The sequence below is a fragment of the Apis dorsata genome, unplaced genomic scaffold (genome assembly GCF_000469605.1).
Source record: "Apis dorsata unplaced genomic scaffold, Apis dorsata 1.3 scaffold_73, whole genome shotgun sequence".
Lineage (NCBI taxonomy): Eukaryota > Metazoa > Arthropoda > Insecta > Hymenoptera > Apidae > Apis > Apis dorsata.
In genome coordinates this window covers 342,882-364,953 of record NW_006263371.1, presented here as the reverse complement: position 1 = coordinate 364,953, position 22,072 = coordinate 342,882, and the positions used below count along the sequence as shown (strand labels likewise).

At 24.7% G+C, this 22,072-nt stretch overlaps 3 protein-coding genes across 3 annotated transcripts in view; 1 reads left to right on the top strand and 2 right to left on the bottom strand.

Moving 5' to 3' along the window:
• The first annotated feature begins 352 nt into the window (after positions 1–352).
• LOC102677960 (probable G-protein coupled receptor CG31760) overlaps positions 353–22,072 on the top strand; it is a 203,585-nt gene continuing 181,865 nt past the window's right edge. Inside the window, exon 1 of the mRNA XM_006610269.2 lies at positions 353–607. The gene's annotated coding sequence lies outside the window, so the exon portion shown is untranslated. The remainder of the gene's footprint in view (positions 608–22,072) is intronic.
• On the bottom strand, positions 2,569–10,062 carry LOC102677092 (protein maelstrom 2-like). The gene is made up of 11 exons (XM_006610262.2): positions 9,895–10,062; positions 5,382–5,628; positions 4,831–5,032; positions 4,371–4,754; positions 4,126–4,289; positions 3,789–4,040; positions 3,559–3,690; positions 3,414–3,456; positions 3,266–3,334; positions 2,934–2,993; positions 2,569–2,834 (listed from the first exon to the last, which is right to left on the bottom strand). The coding sequence occupies exons 2-11, from the start codon at positions 5,502–5,504 to the stop codon at positions 2,821–2,823; spliced, it is 1,443 nt and encodes a 480-aa protein (XP_006610325.1). The 5' UTR covers positions 5,505–5,628; positions 9,895–10,062; the 3' UTR covers positions 2,569–2,820.
• The window catches only part of LOC102677420 (facilitated trehalose transporter Tret1-like), a 13,815-nt gene continuing 3,967 nt past the window's right edge, over positions 12,225–22,072 (bottom strand). The window contains exons 2-5 of the mRNA XM_006610265.2: positions 15,864–16,084; positions 14,809–15,222; positions 13,599–14,164; positions 12,225–12,891 (exon numbers count right to left, since the gene is read on the bottom strand). Of these exons, the coding sequence (XP_006610328.1) occupies positions 12,568–12,891; positions 13,599–14,164; positions 14,809–15,222; positions 15,864–16,084 (1,525 nt within the window). The 3' untranslated portion in view covers positions 12,225–12,567. The remainder of the gene's footprint in view (positions 12,892–13,598; positions 14,165–14,808; positions 15,223–15,863; positions 16,085–22,072) is intronic.

The window sequence follows — 22,072 nt, the reverse complement described above, 5'->3', positions numbered from 1 at the left end:
ATATTATAATTAATATTAATAACACAATTATAACAATAATTATAACTATAAATATTTGTATAAAAATAATATTAATATATAATAATTTAATATAATTTAATTTTATTTTATTTTGTATTATATTTATATATTATAATTTATTTATATTTGTTATTTATTTAATTTTATTTACATTATGAAAGATAATATTATTTATTATAATATCATAATTTAAATATATGAGAATTCTATTTATAAAATTCATATTTTAAAAATTGAAAATTATTAATATTCTGATTTATACGATAAATTAACAATAAATATTATTATTTACTGGCATTTTGAAATTTCGCAGTTTGTTTTTCGCGGAAAAAATATAAGAGTATTAAATCTGTTTCCAATGCGTCTGGTCGAATGATTCAGAATTCTGCTCCGAAACAAGTCGGTGCAGGTTCAGTCTTGTCGAACCGGACATACCTGGCGCATCTTCAAAGTACCTACTGACGTGTTGCTAAGTCGAATGTATCGTTTGTGTTACAGAAGATTGTCTGATGACGTTAGTTTCGTGATATACATATAGCGGTCTTTAATTTCAAATGTATCATTCAATTTGCTGCTGTGCTTTAATGTATGTATTGTATGTATATATGTATATATATAGATGATGTGTTTTGATTTCGAAATTTATTTCTCATAAATATTAATTCTAACCTCCTTATTTTTATATAAAATAGATATTGTATTTTATCTTTTACTCCTTCTTTTGTTTTATTTTTTATTTTTTTTTACAAAAGAAAAAGTATTTATTTATTTGTAAAAAAACGTCAATAATTTTAAAAATTCAAAAAAAAGATGATCTTAAAAAATATTCTGTATAATATATTGATCCCTAATATCATTCAAATTACGTAATATATTCCTTATACTTGCATAAAATATTTTTCATATCAGAAATGGAAGAGTGTATTTGTTTAAATGGATCATTCTATATTATGTGCACATTTAAGTTTCATAAATATTTTCTTTTAGCAAGATTAATTAGGAAGATTTTAATACGAATTTAATTTAATAAATCGATCCATTATTAATTCCATCCTCTTATAGATGTCACTACTATGTCTGTGACTTCATTATTAGCACACTGTTCAAATTATAATTCGTGCTATTTTATTTATTAAATAATTTTTATTTAAATAATCAGAGAAATATTATTATAAGCTATATAATAATATAGCTAATATTATTATAATATAATAATAGTTTTGAATCTAATTATGAATTGTATTATAAACTGTAATAATCAGTATCTATTATTTATCATATAATAAATATTAGAAATAAATTGGTTCCATTGTACATTATTATAAAAATCTAGTAAATTTTTTATATGCTTAATGATTGCTGAATTTTCATGAATTTTTGTCGTTTTTGTATTTTTTTAATGTTTAATTTTTTATTTTTAATATATGATTATTTTATTAATATTTATAAGAAAATATAATATACATACATATATCGAATATTAGAATAATATAATACTTTTTCTTCTCTTGAATGTTTTCTATATGCATGTAATTATATTGTGTATATTTTTATATTTTGAATATAATTATATTTTATCAAACATATGCTCGTATTTTTTATATTAGTGACCTCATATAATTAACGCACATATATGAGATTAATATAATATATAAATCAAATCTTTCTCTTAAATATTTATTTCTTTATTTCTTAATGTAAAACATCATTAAAAATTTAATTAATATCAAAAATTTTAAATTTAAAAAAAATAGAAGTAAAATTAATTACTAAAATAAATGTTATAATATATTTTTATTCGTAAGAATATATATACATATATGTATATATATGTAAATTAAATATCAAATATTTAATTTTACGATACGTTATTATTAATTTAAAACATACGAATCAGCGTTATGTGCAAGGAATGTACGAATCAGCGTCACATATTAAACTTAGTTATGAATTATATGTAAAATTTTTTATATATATTACCAGTATATTATAAAAATTTTTAACTCGTAAATAAAATCTATATAATTTAAAATATATATATTATAATTTAAACAATTTTTTTTTTATATATTTTTTATCAGCATTGACTTTTATTCGTTATTCATCGAAAAATTACAGTTTAAGTTTCAAATTTTTAAACTATCAAAACATAACAATATACACAAAAAAAAAGACAAAAGAATTCAAATCAAAAGCAAAATTATGATAATTTTTAACTTACAATATAATGAAGTTTTCTTTAAATGCATCTATGATGATCTACTGCTCATATATTACATATTTTGTACTGAAAATGATTTATCAAAAAATAAAAAGAAGTAATTATTTCTTATTTTTTAATTTTTCAAGAGTGAGAATTAATGTATCATAAAATTAAATGAATATATCAATTAACTCTATAGATTTATTAAATTTCACTTGTATTTTAGATAAAATAATTAATGATAAAAAATATGATGATTAATGATTTGCACATTAAGTGTTTTAAATTTTTTAATATCAAAAATTATCTAATTGAGGATTATCAAAAAATAATTGAAATTCAAGTTTGTAGGCAGATAATAAAATAGATTTTATTATTTATACAAACTTATTTTATTTATATGTACATATAATGTACTTTTCTATTATATTATACTTTTCTTTTTCTTGCCAGTCTAATAAAAAAAAATATTGTAGTTTCTTATTAAAATTGTTATACATAAATTATGTAAGTCTTATCCATAAGAACATCCTAAAGTCTGCATAAAAGTCCATTTTATTAAAAAAATCCAAGTATATCAAAATTGTCAATGTTTGTCATTTTCCACGTCCTGTACAAAAAAATAGATAATTATTTGATTTATATTTTTAATAAAACTTAAATATATTCAAATATAATAAAAATAATTGATGAATTTTTACAAAATTACCTTTTCCCAAAGGTGATTTTATGTCTGTAGTTTTTCTTTTATAGTTTATGCCTCTTCCTCCTATAATAAAAAATAAAATGAAAAAAAGATTAAAAATCTAATCACTCTATACATTCTTTACTCCACAATTAAAAATATAATAAAAGAAAAAAAAATTGAAAATCTAATTATTGTATAAATAATACCATGAAATTTTTAAAATAAAAAATATTAAACAATATTTACTTAAAATGTCAATAAAATTCAGCTAAAATTATTTTTTTATTTAATTTTTTTTTTTTTAATACTTTGGAATATATTTAAAAATTAATTTTTAGAAATAAATGACTCACTAATTGGCGGGAAATCATTAGGATTTAATGCGTCGCTTGTACTTTCTTGTGATCCAAGAAGAGCTTGAGCTGAAATATTATAAAATATTTATTTATAATAATTATATAATTTATTGAATTATTTTATATAAATATATGTAATACTTACGCATCGTTTTTGGTGTACGCAATGGACGTGTTGGAATATTTAGCTAAAAGTTTATTTTTATATTATTTTGATTAATTCAAATAATTATACATATTAATATTTAATATAATAATATTATAATTAATATAATAATATTAATACTTACTGCTGAATTATCCAAAGTAGATGTACTAGCTTTACCATGATCAATTATGTCCAATGGTTTACACTCATTACGTCGTCGTTGTTCAATACCGTAACTTCGTTCAGATACAATACTCCTGTGATCTCCAGATACCTAAAATTGTAATTAAAAAATATTTAACAAAACATGAATATTTGTTAGATAATTTTGTGTAAATAATTAAAATTAACAATTTATTATTTATAGCTTACTCCATTCATTTCAAGAACTTTCAACTTGTCACTAATGCTCATATGCTTCATACGTTTATCAATACCAGAAGCTTCTTTTCTACTTTTTTTTTCTTGATCACTAGATTGTAGAAATGGGGTTTCTTTTGGACGATGCACACCTTCAATCAATTGTATATTTAAATATTCACAACAATAATCACATATTGTGAAACCCCATCTTTTTACTACAGATTTGCTACAGTATTGAGATATATCAATAATTTTATGAAACTATAAACAAGCATAAAAAAAATTATTATTACTAAACAGAAATAGATAAATGAATGTAATTTATAAAAATATTTTTTATTCTTACATCACACTCGAAGCCACGTGTATTGCATAAAAAATCTTTCGAAAATTCATTTTCTGCAACAATAAGAGGAATACTACGATCGTCAACCTTTTGCACAGCAGCATTTCGCAATGCTCCAAATAAAGCTTCTATCGAATAAATTATAAAATCATCAAGCGATCCATCTGAAATATTATATTATAAATTGTATTAGAAATATTATTTTTTATATCATTTAATAGTATAATATTGATTTTTATTCTTACTGCTAGCATCAATCATTTTTATTAGCAGCGATTCCACAACAGGAGTCAAGTCTTTTGCAGTGAATAATGGAGGAAATTTATTTCCAGTCTTGTTTGATTCTAAAAATTTGGTCAACTCATTAAACATATATGAAAAGTCACTTTGTCCATCTTCTAATTCTATGGGGATTTGGTGCGTTTGTTGACTAGTTTCAATTGCATCTCTTTTCCATCCTAATGGTATTTTCACTTTCAGCACTTCATGATATATTTTCTCAACACCATTTTCAAGGCTAAATTGAGCAACTGCAAATTCTGCTGGACAAAACTCACATTTATTAATTCCTATTTCCCTTTTGTAGAACCAGTTTACATGTATAAATATAAATTTTAATTTTTGTAAATCTGTAACAAATGTTATTAAATAATTAATCAATATTTTAAAAAAAAAGATTTAAGAAATTTAATATGAGATACATACTGTTATGTAATAAACCCATAGATACAACAGAATCTATGTATTGTAGCATTTTTTGTTGGAACTCTTGTTCTCTTTTTGCAATTAATTCTACTTCAGTCAAATCTTCTCCAATTGTAGTCTTCTTACTCATACTTCCTTGAGCTTTAATTTTGTTATCTTTTGCTTTGGCAATATAAATTCCTTTTTCTTGTGGTGAAATATTCTACATAAGATTATAAAAAACAATTATAATTTAATTAAATTGTCATTAAAAATTATAAATTCGACATATATTTTTTAATGTTACTTTAAATTTATATTTAATAAAACAAAAATCTTATTTTGTTATCTTATTACAGTTAAAATGACCTTATTGTATGTTTACATTCAAAATGAATATTTCCTTGTGAAATGAAAATATTGATATGTTGACATAATATTTAAAACGAAATATTTTAATAATGAAATGTATGTGATCTTTTAGAATAATTCATTATTTTAAATAAGTAATCGAATTCAATTTTTAAAAGTTATCTAAAATTATATTATAAAAAAATTATATAAATTCTTACCTTCCAATCTTCACTGCATCTTGGATCCGCTGCAACATCTTTTAAACTATTAAAAATTTCACCACGTCGTTGTTGTCGTCTTTGCCAATCGAGCATAAAGAAATAAAATGCGTTTTTTGACATATTGTATTGTAAATTGTTGCAGACAGGTGTTGACCATGTGACTCGACAAGACTGTTCGTTTGTTTGAACTTACAATCGAATTTTATAGTATCCATAATCAGTTGACATTTGTTAGTAGTGCCACCTTCAATTCAAAAGAACTAATATTTTCGAATTCGAATTTTAAATTATTATTATCGTTTAATTTTTAACTTTCAAATATACAAATAACAAGGTTAGACTTTTACATGTGTATGTGTATTATGAATGAAATAATTCATAATTCAGTTTTGCATAATTTTCAAGTATAAATTAAAAAAATAAAATATAGGAATGATTTTAATATATAATATTATTAAAATTAAAAAAATTGAAACATAATTAAGTACGCTATAGAAAGGAAATAGAATGTATTCTCTTGCTCATAGATATATAATGTAACGTCTTATTTGAAAATGTATAAAACTTATAAGAAATTTATCAAGCATTTCTTTGTTAATCAATTTTTCATTTTTGCATTATGAATGGTCTAAAAAAATAAAATAATCAATAAAAGAAAAAAATACATATTTTTTTTAGGTATACTTTTAATTTAATTAATTAGATTAAAACGAAGATAATTTTCTATAATTTTTTATGAATTTTATGATATAATTATATATAATATATTATATATAAAATATTGATTCACATACGATTTTTTATATGAAGTATATTTTTACAAAAAACATTCTTTTGAAAAAAAAATTGATCACAAATGATTTTTATGAATAATGTTGCTTTGAATTTCACTAAATAATTTTTATAATTTATATTTTTCAATATATATTTTTTTGTATTTTTTTTCTATTCTAATGATAACTTTTTTTATTTTTTAATTAATATATTAAAGAATAATTTTCTAAAAATATTTTCTTTATTAAAAATAAATAATGTTTTAAATAATGTTATGATTTTATGTGTCATGATATTTTAGATAGTATAGGATATTGAATAGTATAAATTAATTATATAATAACTTAAATACAACAAACAAATACAAACTTTAATTATTAACAAATTTATAAAGAAATGAATAAGAAAATTATAATTGGAGAAAATTTGTTAATTCTGCAAATACTAAACTGGACTAAACTGGAAATACAAAAAGAAAGCAACAATTCCAACAAAAAATGCTATTTAATATATGGATTTTATTATTTATATCTATATTTATTATATAATATAATATAATATAATACATTTATAATATAATATAATATAATACACAATATATATAATATTATATATTTTATTAAATTATTAAATTATTTTATTGAAAAGAATTGATTAATTAACATTTTTCTATTTACTACAATTATTTGTTATAGATATATAAAAATTAAAATTCATACATGTAAATTGTTTGTAAAAGAAGATTGCAAAAATAAGAATTAAGAAATGTGAGTTTTGTCCAACAAAATTTGCAATTGTTCAATTTAACTTTGTAAATAATATTGAGACTATAAGTCATAAAAAATATATCATGAAATTATTAGGATGAAATTACTTAACAAAGGCATTAAATCTCCATAGAATTAAAAGAAATAAATTGATATTTTTATATATATATATATTTAATAATTTGAGCAAATTTTAAAATTAAATCAATTCTTAAAATCAAAAAATTTGGAAATAGTAAATAAGCAATTTCACAAGATTTTTGAAGATTATTAATAAATTATGGTATAATCATAATTTACAGAATGAGTTTTAATATCCTTGTTGTTTATTTCATAGATCAATATTTAAAAAATTTATTTTTCAAAAAAATATATAAATATATATTTACATTACAAAATTTTTTTATATACTAAAGAAACTTTTAACAGAGAAAATTTTTTCATCTGAAAGATGACAATTTTTATGTAATATCATATCATTATGTAATATCAATTAATAAATCAATAATAACGAAAGTTATTAGGAAAAACTATGATACTATAATATTAAATTAATAAATTAATAAATAAATTAGGAAAGTTTTTATATTCATTTATCCAACGTTGCAAATTCCTGTAATTATTTTGTACAATAATTATAGTAAAATAAAAAATTTAATAAATTAAAATTTCATTAAATTACATGAAAATTTTGAATCTTTATAATTTCTATAAATATCTCGAAGTATATTTATGGATATGTTAAAAAAAATATATGAATAAATTAAATTTAACGTAAAAGTTAAATTATTCTTTATATGTAAATATTATAGTAAATTTTTTAGTTTTTAATTCATTTTTTTAATAATAATAAATGAATAAATATATTTTTAACTTCTCAATGATGATAATTCCAATAATATCCCAATTTTGTCATGCACCACGGCAGCGGTCTTCTATATTTTTTCTTTTCTATATTTTCTACAGAGACAAAAATCACATTTGATTAATCTTTATACAAATGATGGTGTGTGTATTTTTTATATAGACATTCTTCAGAGAATGCTCATAGCAATTTTACATAAATTTGTTGAGTAAAGGCATTCATGGATCTAAAGTATAGCTTACTAATCGATTATAATCAGATTACATTATAATTTGACCACAAATTTAAATAAATTTATCTAATGCAATTCTAGTTAATTTTTTGAATGTGTTGCTTAATAACTCGTTGCAGTATTATTGAAATTAATCTAGAAACACGTTCGTTAAAGAAATGTCAATTAAAAAATGAGCGGGAATAACATTTTAAAAGATCATTGAAATTGAATGATGAAATCAATAGACGGCAGTTTAATATTGTTTCAATTTGTTTCAATTTTAATCGCAAATTGAACTATTAATTATTCATGAACAATTTTTCTTCCACTCGATAAAATGTATTTAAATGATTTAATGATTGTTTTCTATAGACCATTATTCTTTGCTTGATGAGAAAATGTTCTCGAGATTTACTTTTCGAATTTAATTTTTGACATTAAGTCAACTGGATCGATAAATTAATTTAATATGTTAGCATGCTGCGATCTCGGTTTTTGTCTATATTTCATCATGTTTTCAATATACATAATTTCTTATTTAGTGAAAAATATTATAGAATTAATCAAAAATTTTACGGTATTAAAATTAAGCATATTAGTTTCTCGAATAGTGAAAAAAAATTTTACATAATTCTATTGTCGCAAGGTTGATAACCTTCAATGGTGCGCTGTAAAATTTCGTACATAATAATTTAATTTTTATACAGATATTTTTAGTCCATTGCAAAGAGAATGGCCAATGAAAACAGTACAAAATCAATCAATATGTTCACGTTTATATAGAACTATATATCTGTGAGTTTATTTATTGATATCTTCAAACAATTTCTTATCCAGGATTGGTCTAATGATATAAGGAATTATGAGAAATATCAGATCTCAGTCATAATTGGAAAATTGCGATTTGATGGAGATCAGTTTATTCGAAATCGTTTTCAATTGATTCAACGATTGTTATGTTCTTTATCGAAAACCACAATTTTATTGTAAAAATTATTGGTAATGAAATTCAAGTTTGAATAAATATTTTCCACGACATTGACATATATGGAAATGATGGCGATGTTGATATTTTTACAAAACATTTATGACCTATATTTGTTTATGCGATGTCTTTATGTAAAAGCAATTGTTTTAAAGTTGGAGTCGATGTTAATGGAATTGCTTATGATATGAGATGACGTATAATTTTTTAACTTGTTATGCAAAAATAAATCTTTAATCTTCGATATCTTCGTATTCGATAAGATAATCCCATGATTTTCTCATGTTAATTTCCATTTTCGAAATAAACATATTCATTAGAAAATCGTTAGCGATATCATTTAATAGTCGAATTTGTAATTGTTTATGGTTATTGACTCTGTTAAATCGTCCAGTATCGCTGAATATAAAAAAAAAGATATAAAAAAGTGGTAGCGTAGTATGACCGCGCATTTATTATGTTTTTTCCAAATGGTTCATGCAGCTTTATCTTCCTGATGAATATCCTGATTTTGGTTTTTCTGAACAGTGATATAATAGTGTAATTTTTAAATTGGCAAATTATTATTCATAGATAAAAATTGTGTAGCATTTGCTTTTAATTGTTGTAATTAATTATTAATGTCATCATAGAACTGTGCTTCCTCATAATTTTATAATTTGTAAATTGATGTAATCTTTTAATGTAATTCCTGCAATTTAATGCATTTTTTCAATCTATATAAATTACTATCAAATTTTCGTTTAAATTTTGAATCATAAATATGTGCGAATTTGCAATTATTCTTATGTTTATTTTTTCTTTTTTTCATTTTTTAAGACACTTTTTATCGACACGAATTAGAATGAAAAAAAAGAAAATTTCTTTGTAAAGATTGATTATTAATTCGTAAATAATAAGTTTACCTTTGATTGAATTTCACCGTTATTACCATTTGTTGTCCTTAGAGGTGACTGTTAACTTATGTTCTCGTTATTCTGGATCTCGTAATTTTATCTGGCATTCGATTACTTTGGTTATACAAAAATGAAATCTTGTACACATAGAACTATAGTTCATTCACGCACTACATTCCATAGATCATGTTAATGGAGAAAGTAAAATCTTATTTTTATTTAGCATAAATTGTATCTTTTCTTTTTATATAGATATGTATATAATAATAATATTGTAACACTGATACGATATTAACAAATGATATTAACAAATCAATTTAAAAAGAATTTATTTATACAGTATCATTTCTTGATTTTAATCAAATTCATCAACAATATAGAAAAATTTTAAAAATAAATTAATAAATCAATTAATTTTTAGCAAAATAAAAACGAAATAATGAACGAATAAAAATGAAATATTCCTATGGATATAATTCTGTTCACGATTTGTTATTAAAAAGAAAAAAAAATAATTAAATCATCTCTATTATTTTAATACCAAATAAAAATTTAATTTATCTTTAGTAGATAATATTATTTATTGATATCATAATTTTTTTCCGTCCATTATAATAATGAAATGTAGATACCGACATTTTTGCGAATAAAACGCGCGAAATTGTCAAACTTTGAATAAACGTATGTGCTTAGAATATTTGCAAATAAGATGTATACATTTAAAACATTGATAATAAAACATATGTACTTTAAATACCATATTCGTGCATAAATACAAAATTGAACACATGCTTAACTTCGACGCATTTATACCATACAATATATCAATTAAACTGATATAATAATAATAATATTGTTCGATTGATGAATAATCGACAATAGCATAGATAAAATAAATATTATGATGTCATTTATGATGTTTTTGATCGAGATAAATTTCTGTTTTTTTAATAAATCATAGAAAATATTAGAAATATTTTTTTATAGTGATTTTATATTTTATATATTATTTACTATCTCATCAACAAATGTAATAAAATATATTCACAAATACAATATTAATTTAAAGCTTATTCGGAATTCACTTTTAAATTCACTTTAAATTCACTATTATAATTTTTTCACTCTTTTTACGCTTGAATTTTTTTTTATGATGCATTTTGGTTATTTCTCAAATATATCAAGTTCTTTTTTTTTGGCAAATACTTCTTTGTACAGTAAATAAAAAAATATTACACGCATAATGTTTAATTCTATATTGAGTACAATGAAGAAACAAAATTGAGAATTAATTATTAAATTTACATATTATATAGTTATATTTTCTTTAATTCTCTACTAATTCCAGTACGAAATGGGAATACATAGAGAGAGGGAATCATTGAGATTGGTGGGGACTGCATTATTTGACATGATGCAATACCGATGCCGCCATCTATTGGCATTTCGTGATACTATACAGTACGGATAACCTCGTTGATGTGTTTTCATGGTACGCGTACCATGAAAAATTCTCTGACAACTCTGATTTGTTTATTTTTTTGTCGATTGATTGTTTCGATTTATTTTAAATTATTGTTTTAAATACTCTTGAGAAATTGACGGCATAGCAACCGAAATTTTGTTTGTTATGAAATATAATTCAGTTTGTATTTTACATTAATTTATTCATACAAATTTCAAGATATATTATAATGAATGTTGTTTCTGTTGCAAAATTGACGATTTAAATATGTTTCAAAATCCTCGTAATTCAAGTGATAATTATATAAAAGAAAAAATTGTATTAGAGCCCGAAGTAAGCTGCGAGAAACACGTAGTGAAACGATTGCAAGCCGGACAACAAATCAAGGAAGCGAAACTCAAACAAATCTCAACGTAAAATTCATTTGCATTATTTAATGACAAATTTTTAAATTATATTTTCTTAAAAATATCCCACTTCAGCTTGAGAAAATATCAAAACATAAATGGTACTTCGAGAATATTAAAAAACAAGGATATACATAGACTAAAAACGCGAAATCTAAAAGTGCCAAAAATCCCAAAGAAAATCGTCAATATCGTCAACATCTTGCAGCACAAAAATTTTCTGGATGTGGTTGATTGGTTTTTTAAACCAAACATTAATAAATATCTGCGAAAGAAAAATTTTCGATTGAAAAAATCCAATATGAGCAAAAATCACGAGGTTAAGATTCTTTTCTCGAATTTTGACAATTAAATTTTTTAATTTATTGAGCGAATAAAAGATCATTGTTGTTTAATCTTTTGCTTCATATTTTCTTTTCTATAAAAATATTTATCTCATAATAAATGATAAGTCTTATTTGAAAATATTCTTAAAATAAATTGTATTTTATTATGTGTCCGTTTAAAGTTAATTATGTGAACACATTCTTGTCAAATGATTTATATCGCAATATCAAAAATATTTACGAACATTTCACAATTCACTGTCTTTTATACGGATAAAATGCGTATTTAACATATCTTCAAGCTCTTCTCTTACAAGCTATTTTTATAGATCTCATAGAGTTCATAGAAATTAAAACTAAATTTATTTATACTAAACAAGGAACTTCCGATAGAAACGTTACACATATCTATCGGTGGTGGGAATAAAACTTTTGAATTCATTTAAAGATAGAGATTCTACAATCTCTATTCTTCTTTTAAAATTTAAAGTTTGCTTTCAATATCATCATATATTACAGCTGGGTTTGCAGCAGCCCATTTTTCCTTGAATGCCAATTTTTCCTTTTTGGGTCTAGTCTTCAAACTTTGGATACCGGCATAATGCTCTTCGATCTCTTTCAGAGATCTTCCTTCCGTTTCTGGCAATATGAAGTAGAGTAGAATACCACCAACGAAATTGATCAAAGCGTAAAAGAAAAACGTCCCAGGTAAGGACATTCCATTGACCATGTAGAGGAATATTTTATTTGAGATAGAGTTGAAAATATAACCTATAGAACCGGAAATTCCTGTCGCGCTACTTCGTACCTGGAATAAAATAAAAAATTAGCTTCAAAAAATACAACGTTATTGTTTTAATTGCGATTTTATCAAGATCATTACTTTAACGAAACTAAATTGAATATTTTTGATTAATAATTGAAATTCAGTCTGGATATATTGCAAAGAATTTATACATTGCAATTTATAATCATATAATCAATTGACCATTTCTTTTCCTCTCTCTTTCCTCATAAATAATAGAATTGTCGAAAATGCAACAAGGAAAAGGAAAATTAGGAACTTTCGTGAAAAAACGTTGATTTTGTATGAGGTATAATTTCGATATTTTGCTATCTTATTTCTGTGCATGTTTACTTATACTTTTATAAATTTTTTTTAGAGAGTATATATGATATGCAAAAAGACATAAAATATTTAAAATATGAAATATTCAAAATTTGATTTTACATAAATATTCGCAATTTAATTATATATTTTTGCTTTTTAACTAAATTTAATCCTTATATCAATATCCAGATATCATTTTATTTAACATAAAACTAAAACTTTATTTTCTCTTTAACAGAGAATTGAGACTTTCAAATAGAGCTAAATCATTTTCATTTTTCATTTAATTATTTTAAGCTTGGATTTGATTATTAAAAAATTACTAAAATTAGAAATTTCAGAGCGTCTACAATTTTGATTATTGAGGTAACAATTGAATTTAGATTTGAATTTAACAAACTCACGTTCACAGGAAAAACCTCTCCTGCCAAAACCCAAGGGAGTAACCTGATCCCTCCATGAGATAAGAAAGCAGCACCGATCAACAGTGTAGTGGGAAACCATGTGAGATTTTCAGAATTAATGATGCGACTATCGTCCAAATATCCATAAATTGCCGCTAAACAGAAACAAAGTCCGGTTCCACCGACAGACAGAAAAGACAATAATCGTTTACCAGCAAAATGAATAACAAACACGCAAATCATCGTGCCTATTAATTCAGCTAGACCAAGGAATACAGCAGCCGTATATTTTTCGATTGGCGTATGCAGCTTCATGAAAATCATCACAGCGTAAGTTTGAAGAGTGTTGGTGCCGCCGAAATTGCCTATGAAAAAGGCACTGGTCACCAAAAGGAAAGGCGTGTAGAAAGTTTTTTTGCTGTAGGATTTCCATATTTTTTCCTGAGATGCTGCAGGTTTGTTCACGTCCTCGCAAATAATTTGGAACTCTGATTTTACTTGAGCTGGATTGACCCAACCTCGAAGCCAGCAGAGAGCTTGTTCTGCCTCTTTCTGTCTTCCTTTTGCTAAAAAGATGTTTTTTTTTAATATCTCAATTGCAATTTATCCGATATTTGAATTTTGAGTATAGACTTCTTTTTTTAATGTAAATATTTGAAAATTATATTAAGAGTGACAATAGGTTAGAATTGAGAAAATTTTGAAAACTTTCTTAAATAAAAGATTTATGATTGTTATTTACTTCTATCTTTATCCTGGTCCACATCCTGCATATATAATAAATTAAATTATTTAAAATGATTTTTAGTTATCGCATAATAAATTTCATTTTTGATACGTATTTAAGAAAATATTTATACATAGAAAGATTTTTCGATTAAAACGAGTTTAAACACGATCTATTTCATTTTCAAAAATATCAATATAACTATATGTTAATAATATTTTCATAAATGCATAATGAAAGATAAAAAAAATTTATTTTCGTTGATTATCTTTACGCTTGCTTGTGCCAAAGATCTTAAAAAAAAACAATTACAATACACAATGAATCATTATTTAACATCATTTGTAAATTTAATACACTTATTCGTCAAATTGTGTGCATACATTATTAACAAGTTATCATTTACTTTAAAATTGCATAAACATAGTATATATATATAATAGTATAATATGTGGTGAAAGAACATTAAATAAGAAAATTTACCAGCAAGCCAATAAGGACTTTCAGGCACGGCACAGAGAGCAAGGAAGCATATAAGCGGATAGATCAAATTGACAAGTGTCACAGTCCTCCAGTTACCCAACTTGCCACCTAACATCTGAGTGAAAATGCCTAAAATAATGGACATGGTGGAGGTGGCGGATAACATGCCACGTAAGTGGGGCTGCGTCACTTCCGCCACGTAGGTCATCACAGGAGCCTCAAGAAGGCCTCCTGTTAGGCCCGTCATGGCCAATGCTACGAATAACATTCCAGCTGTTGTGGCGTAATAATAAATAACCCAGGCTGCCACGAATGGGAGTGTGGTAAGCATCATGCTCCTTTTTCGTCCTATGAATTGCGATACTGGTCCGCTGGCAAAGCAACCAATTGGAACCAAGAACAAGTTCAGACTACCTATATTAATAAAAAAAAAATGTATTGTTTAAACGATTTAGATTCTTTTTAAGTTGAACTTTTTTTTTTATTTAAAAAAATTTGTAGAAATGCTTCGAGATAATTTTTGCAATGATTTTTACAATTTTTTTAATAGAAGGTTTATTAGAATATAGAATTTCATTAGAATTGCACATTTTATTTTAAAAATTAAATCTATTTTTTTTTTTAAATTTATTATAAGAAATTTAGAAAATTCTTCTTAAGTTGTTAGCTCTTATCCTCATTTGTATTTTTATTACCGTACTATTATAAAAATTGCAATTATTACTAAAAGGAAAATTCTTCTGAAAAGAATCGAGTTAGCTTTATTATTTGCTACATCCTCATTTATAATTTTATTGCCTATACATGATTTAAGTATAATAATCGCAAAACAGAATAATATCGACGACTCTTAAATTATTTTGTCTTTATCACACATGGAATAAAAATTATATAATATATGTAATATATAGATGGTTCTGTTAAAAAAAAAATTGTTTACAATTTGAATACGAATTCTATTGTTTGAATGAAATATTGTTCGGGGAAACAAGATAGTATTCACGTTCGACAATTTTGTTTTGTTTCGTAAGAAGCAAGGTAAACGAGATGCTCACTGATCCACGTCAATTCCTCTATGGAAACTGGAATCTCGGCATTGTCCTTCTGCAACTCGGGGATAAGAATGGTGGAAAATCCCAAAGTGGATCCAAATGTGATCATCAACAGATTTTTCGCGCTGACTGCGCAGAATTGTGGAAATGCTTGGCGAAGTTTCGATATTTGATCATTTTCAGAGGTGCCATTTAAATCAGTTTGTGACATCTTTTCATCGCTCCTGGAACGTGAACCAAAATAATAAGACGTTACAAAAATAAACGTCGAATTTATCTTATGTGATTCAGAGAGATCAAATTAATTGATTCAACTTTCTGTCGAAATCGTTGATCGAACAATATCTGATTTTTTAAGAATTGTATCGCGTATTTTCTGAAAAAAAAAAAAATAATAATTCAAAATTATGAAATATTTGGTAAGAAGTTATTGCTGTTTGCACTTTTTCCTGAGAGAATTTTGTAAGCGAAATTATAATTTGACATTTTTTTTACAATTCGAATCGTTAAAATTATCGTTTCTTTTAAAATTCTAATTTTTTACTCGTATCATTTTCATTAGCATATTCTACAGAAATATCAGATCTTTATGCAATTCTCAACACATTCAATGCGAATGACACGAACGTATAATACATAATTTTTTATTCTATCGGCGGATGACGTGAACGTATCCATCACGAAGATTTTCTATCCAGCGGATGACGCGTACGATCGCATCATAAGTTTTCTTTCAAAGAGTAAACGATGCAAAAGAATTTTCCAATATCTGTACCGATGTGCAGATAATACAATTGGGAAAAATTCTACGTTAATATCAATGGATTTTTTTCTCTCTATTTGCTCGCGAACAAGAAGAGCTTTGAAAATACATCGAGGAAAAGAAAAATTAGAGATATTGGCAGAGTGCATTGTGAACGGAGCATCGTCGATAAACTCATTTTTATCGATGTTTCTTTATATTTTCGCAAGTTCTTTATATTACATCCGTTCGCATATCCTATAAAGACTTTAAAAAAATATCAAAACGTATGAAAAAAATCATCGATTTTTAGATCTGTCAGATTGAATGTGTTAATTCGAAGTAATATAATTATTTATTTACATTGGCTCTTAGGTCAATTGATTAAAAATTTCACTTAAATTCCGAGATCTCGATCGAATTTATCAATTGACCAAAACATATAATTCGTATAACATAACTGAAAGACTAAACAAATCTAATCTATTTTCTGTATCTTATTCATTTGATCAAGATAGCCCCGAGTAAAATTTTGTTTAATTTAGAATTGAGTTAATAGCACTCAAGTTGATGATTATTCAATTATGCTTATCGTAATTTAAAACCTGTCTTCCATCCAATTCTAATCCGTTCTCTATGCGCTTATATTTAACTATATTATATTTAAATTAGATTATCAAGGTTGCAAATCGAAGCGAATCTCTATCGATTAAAATTCGCAAGATGATTATATCTCTTTGTTTTATTGACAAATAATGAATAAAACCTTTATTTTCTCTTTCATCGAGTTGTATCTTCAAATTTTTTTTTTAAATTTAGACATTTTTTCTTTATTCAAATCACACCACATCACAATCGTTTTTATTCATCTCTCGACGCGGAAAAGGTATTACAATTTTTTAAAGGAAAAGAATTCCAACAATTTCTTTTACATGTTGTTAGACTTGGCGTCATTGACATAGATTTTCTTCAGCGTGAAAGGTTCAGAGTTACATAAGGTTTGTTGCACGTTTTCCCAGTTTTGCGTAATTTTAAAGGGAAATTGGCTTTAGAATTCGATTTGCAATCCGATCAAATGAAACGATTTGGCATATGTAACTTACATGTCGTTTTATCATCTGCATTTGGTCCATTCATCAATTTTGTGGGGAAAAAAGTTTTCCATACGAAAAAATTTCCAAAGAAAAATTTAGATAAAATCGAAAAATTTATCGAAATGATGAATTGCAAATAAGCGAGAAGAACAAAGTTCGAAGATAACATTATCTTCGATTTCAAAAATAATCGTCTTTCACTACATCTATTTTAATATATTTACATTTATTATCATTGTTTAATAATTTGTTAATTAATGTATACAGAGTGTTAATATATTTGCGCAACATCTTTGAAAGGTCTGAGTTAAAGAAGCGTTCTCTGTCGCATCGTCATCTCTATTTTCATGTTGCTTTATTTAATACAAACTTCGATTGTTTGTAACTTGATAAATAATATTTTTGTATACAAACTTTTGCGTTTGTTTTCGTTCCTAGAATAGATTCTTTAAATATATATATATACATATATATACATATATGCTTTAGCACTCTGTAAAAAAATATCGATAGAACATTTGTAAATGATCATCGATAGATAGATTGATATTAAACAAACAAATATAAAATTTGATACGAAACATTTCATTTGATTACACTCTTCATTAAGTTATAAGCAGTTTAATTTAAATTAAAACGGAAGTTAAAACAAAATGTGAATTTAAAATCTAATATTTAATTTTATTCAATTCAAAATTAAATTGTTTTTGTATTTGTTTAACATTGATTTTTCAAAGATCGATCGTGATTTATTTATTACACGAAAATATAAAAATAACTAAAAAGAAAAAAAAATATGTTTAAAAATTTATCACGCTATAATAATCGCAATATAATAATTATTATAATTTTCGAGAATAAATAAAATTTAATAATATAATATCAATACAATTAGCATAAGTGCTATCATCGTCCTCTCTCTCCAATTGTCTATTCTCGACTGCCGAGTCCGTTGCCCTTGCTACTGTATATACGCGATCGATGGCGCTTGTATACATACAGCGTGTATATATATGCGACAAGTTTAATTTAAATTTCTGAATTTCATCAATTAAGATCGATCGATATATTTTGATATACGTTCAAATACACCTTCACATATTTTTCTAAAGAAATAAACTTTTTCCTGATTACATATCGATTATTCAACATTCTCGTAACAGGAAAATTACGATACATGCGTGGAATCGAGCGATGGATTCAGCCATGCAAAACTGGAAGCGATCTAACACGTTCCAGTGCATAGTTGTCGGACGAGCATAGCATACCATCCTTTCTACCACTAAAAATGGCTCAATTGCGACGAATTTCCACAGGAGAATAATACGCGACATTATCCCCACTGCCATTGCTAGATACAAGTCACGTGATCAGACATCCGCCAAAACCAAGCAACGTGTTATATGACATGCCTCTGCCTAATGTATCAATGACAATGAGGATAATGTGACGTCATGTGATCAGACACCCGTCCAAACCAAGCACCGTGTCGTACGACGCGCCTCCGTGTAACGTATCAATGACAGTGAGGATAATTTGACGTCACATATTCTTTTTTAATGGAAATTAAGCAGTACGTCAAAATCAACGTGTCACATGACGTGCCTCTGCCTAATATATGACAATGACAGTGATAATATGACGTCACGTGATCAGATATTCCTCCAAATCAAGTAATGTATCGTATGACACGTCTCTGTCTAATGTATCAATGACAGTGAGGATAATGTATTCTTTTCTATTGAAATTAAGCAAATACATGTACGTGATCAGACACTTGCCCAAACAAGTAACGTATCGTACGTACCAATGATAGTGAGGTTATGTAATCTTTTTTAGAAATTAGACAAAAGTATGTCACGTAATTATGCATCAATGTATCTCATGACATGCCTCTGCCTAACGTATCAGTGAGGATAATGCTACGTCACTTAATCTTTTCTAGAGAAAATAAGGCAGAGAGGAGATGATGTGATGTTTGATTTTGATGGAACTTTTATCACGTGACTGACTAACGTGCAATGACAGTGAGTATAATACGACGTCACATATTTTTGGTAGAAATTCGCCGCATTTAAGTAACTTTTAGGATTAGCAATTGTGATCCATATGCTTCATAAAATGTCGTGAAATTTAAAGTTTTTACTTTTTTTTTTACTCCACTAACTTTCACTCTCTTTCTTCGCATTCTTATCACTTTCGAAAATTTTTTTCAATATAGCGTGATAAATCGATCAAGTTGAATCAATTAATTCATTGAATAAAATTTAAAACACGTATTACCGACAAAAGTTAAGAAACAAGTTAACCATTTCTTTATTTTTTTTCTTTGTTTTTTTTATGTCTACTTTAGTCTTTATGTAAGCATAAAGTTAGAAAAAAATTAATTGCTCATTGATGTGTGAATTTTTATCTTCTCCTACGTTACTTTTAGTTACTTCAATCATATCATTCATCTCAGACGATGAGAAATAATAAATATATCTTATATATAACGATTAGTTTGTTTCTTACCTTACTTAAACAATTCAACAAATCAAGTTTCAAATCACATTTCCATCTTGCAAATCATCCACGATATTGATTTGTCGAGATGGAAAAATTTGATTAATTTAGCAAAAACAAATTTCGATCAAAAAAAATTTTTTAAAGTAATTCATGTAGTAATTAATCAATTAATCAATATCATTTTATATTTTATATTTCTTATATTCTAATATTAATCGTAATATGACAATATGGCGACACGTTCCTTCTTTTTTCACGAAGAAGGAAATGCAATGTTCCATAAAGATAATAATACTTGAATAAATACCAGGCAAATATAATAATACGATAAATCATAATAAAGATACCGATTGAAGAATATTTTAATACCGAGAATAAGAGATAACAATAAAAGAAGCATTATCCGTTTGTTTATTTTCTTCATCCATTATATCCGTGTTGCAATTTCATTTTTAAAAGTTGTTTATTTGTACAGATGAAAGTATTTTATAAGAAAAAAAAAAAAAAAATGAAATTAAAAATATGTTTCGTATATTTTCCTTCTATCTTCTTTAATCTTTCCAATATTTTTATATTTTTTCAATTCTTTTTTTATCTATTAGAAAGTATCTAATCTAGGAAGTATTAAGGGATTAATAATTATCTTCGAAAAATATTAAAAATTAATTAATGATTTCTGTGACTTTCTTTTCCTTTTCCCGATTTTTAAATGATCAATTATCATCAATAATCATCGACAAATAGTCGATCATTATTAAGAATAGTTTTAGATTTATGATTTTATCAAAACATAATTTTCGATTATCTATTTTGATCTTTTGAAACTATAATCGGTATAATTTTTATTTAAATGACATCATTTTGTAACAACCTTCATGGTGGCTAGTTTCAATTATAAATGCGTCATCATCAAGAAAAATCTTTAATGATCCGAATTCCATGAAAGATTCAGATAATTTTAAATAAATTAATGGAGAGAATTAAAGAATAATTATGAAAAAAAAAGAAAAAAATGAAAAATTTAATAAAAATAAAAAGAAGTTAATAAAAATAAAAATTATTTGCATCCAAGTACAAAATTTGTTATAAATATAAAGAAACTGGAAAGAAAGAAAATGATACGTGAAAATAATTCATACACTCTATTCAAACTAATCTTAAAAAATAAAAAGGAAAAAAAAGAAATATTTGAATTAGAATTTTAAAAATTTTTTCTTTTAAAAATAAAATATAATTAAAAATATAATTTTAACTTTCTTTTATAGATAATTGTTGGAAAGAAAATAAATATTGTTGAAACGAATGATCGTTGTCTCTTATCATTCATATTTATGAGTCAACTATAGCAATTTATGACAGATTTATTTATTTATTGACAAGCTTATAATAATCCTTCATAGAAAGATATTCTATTCAATCTATACAGTAATTACGCAAAATCTTGTTGTTGATTTTTTGTTCACGTGTCTCAAGATTTTTTCAAATTGTTACACGATCGAATATTGAAAATTTGAGAAAGTTTTTTTTCTTTCTCTTTGGCTATTCACATCTACCCAAAATAGCACTCTTATTTTTAACCATGTTGATTAACTCGTGTCTAGAATTTATAATTTCATTCTTATCCATATGTCTTATCCTTAATAACGTTAAGGAAATAATCACATAATTACGCGACCAAGGACGAACTAGCAGAAATTGCATATTTTTGTTTCGTTTTTTATGAAACGATATTTCACGCAATAATTTATTGCTGAAATAATCGATTTGAAATTTAATTCGATGCACTTTTGAATTCTACGAATTCCTTGTTTTTTTACGACATGTTTTTTTCATGCTAAATTTATCCTTTTAAGTTTGGATTTTTTTCT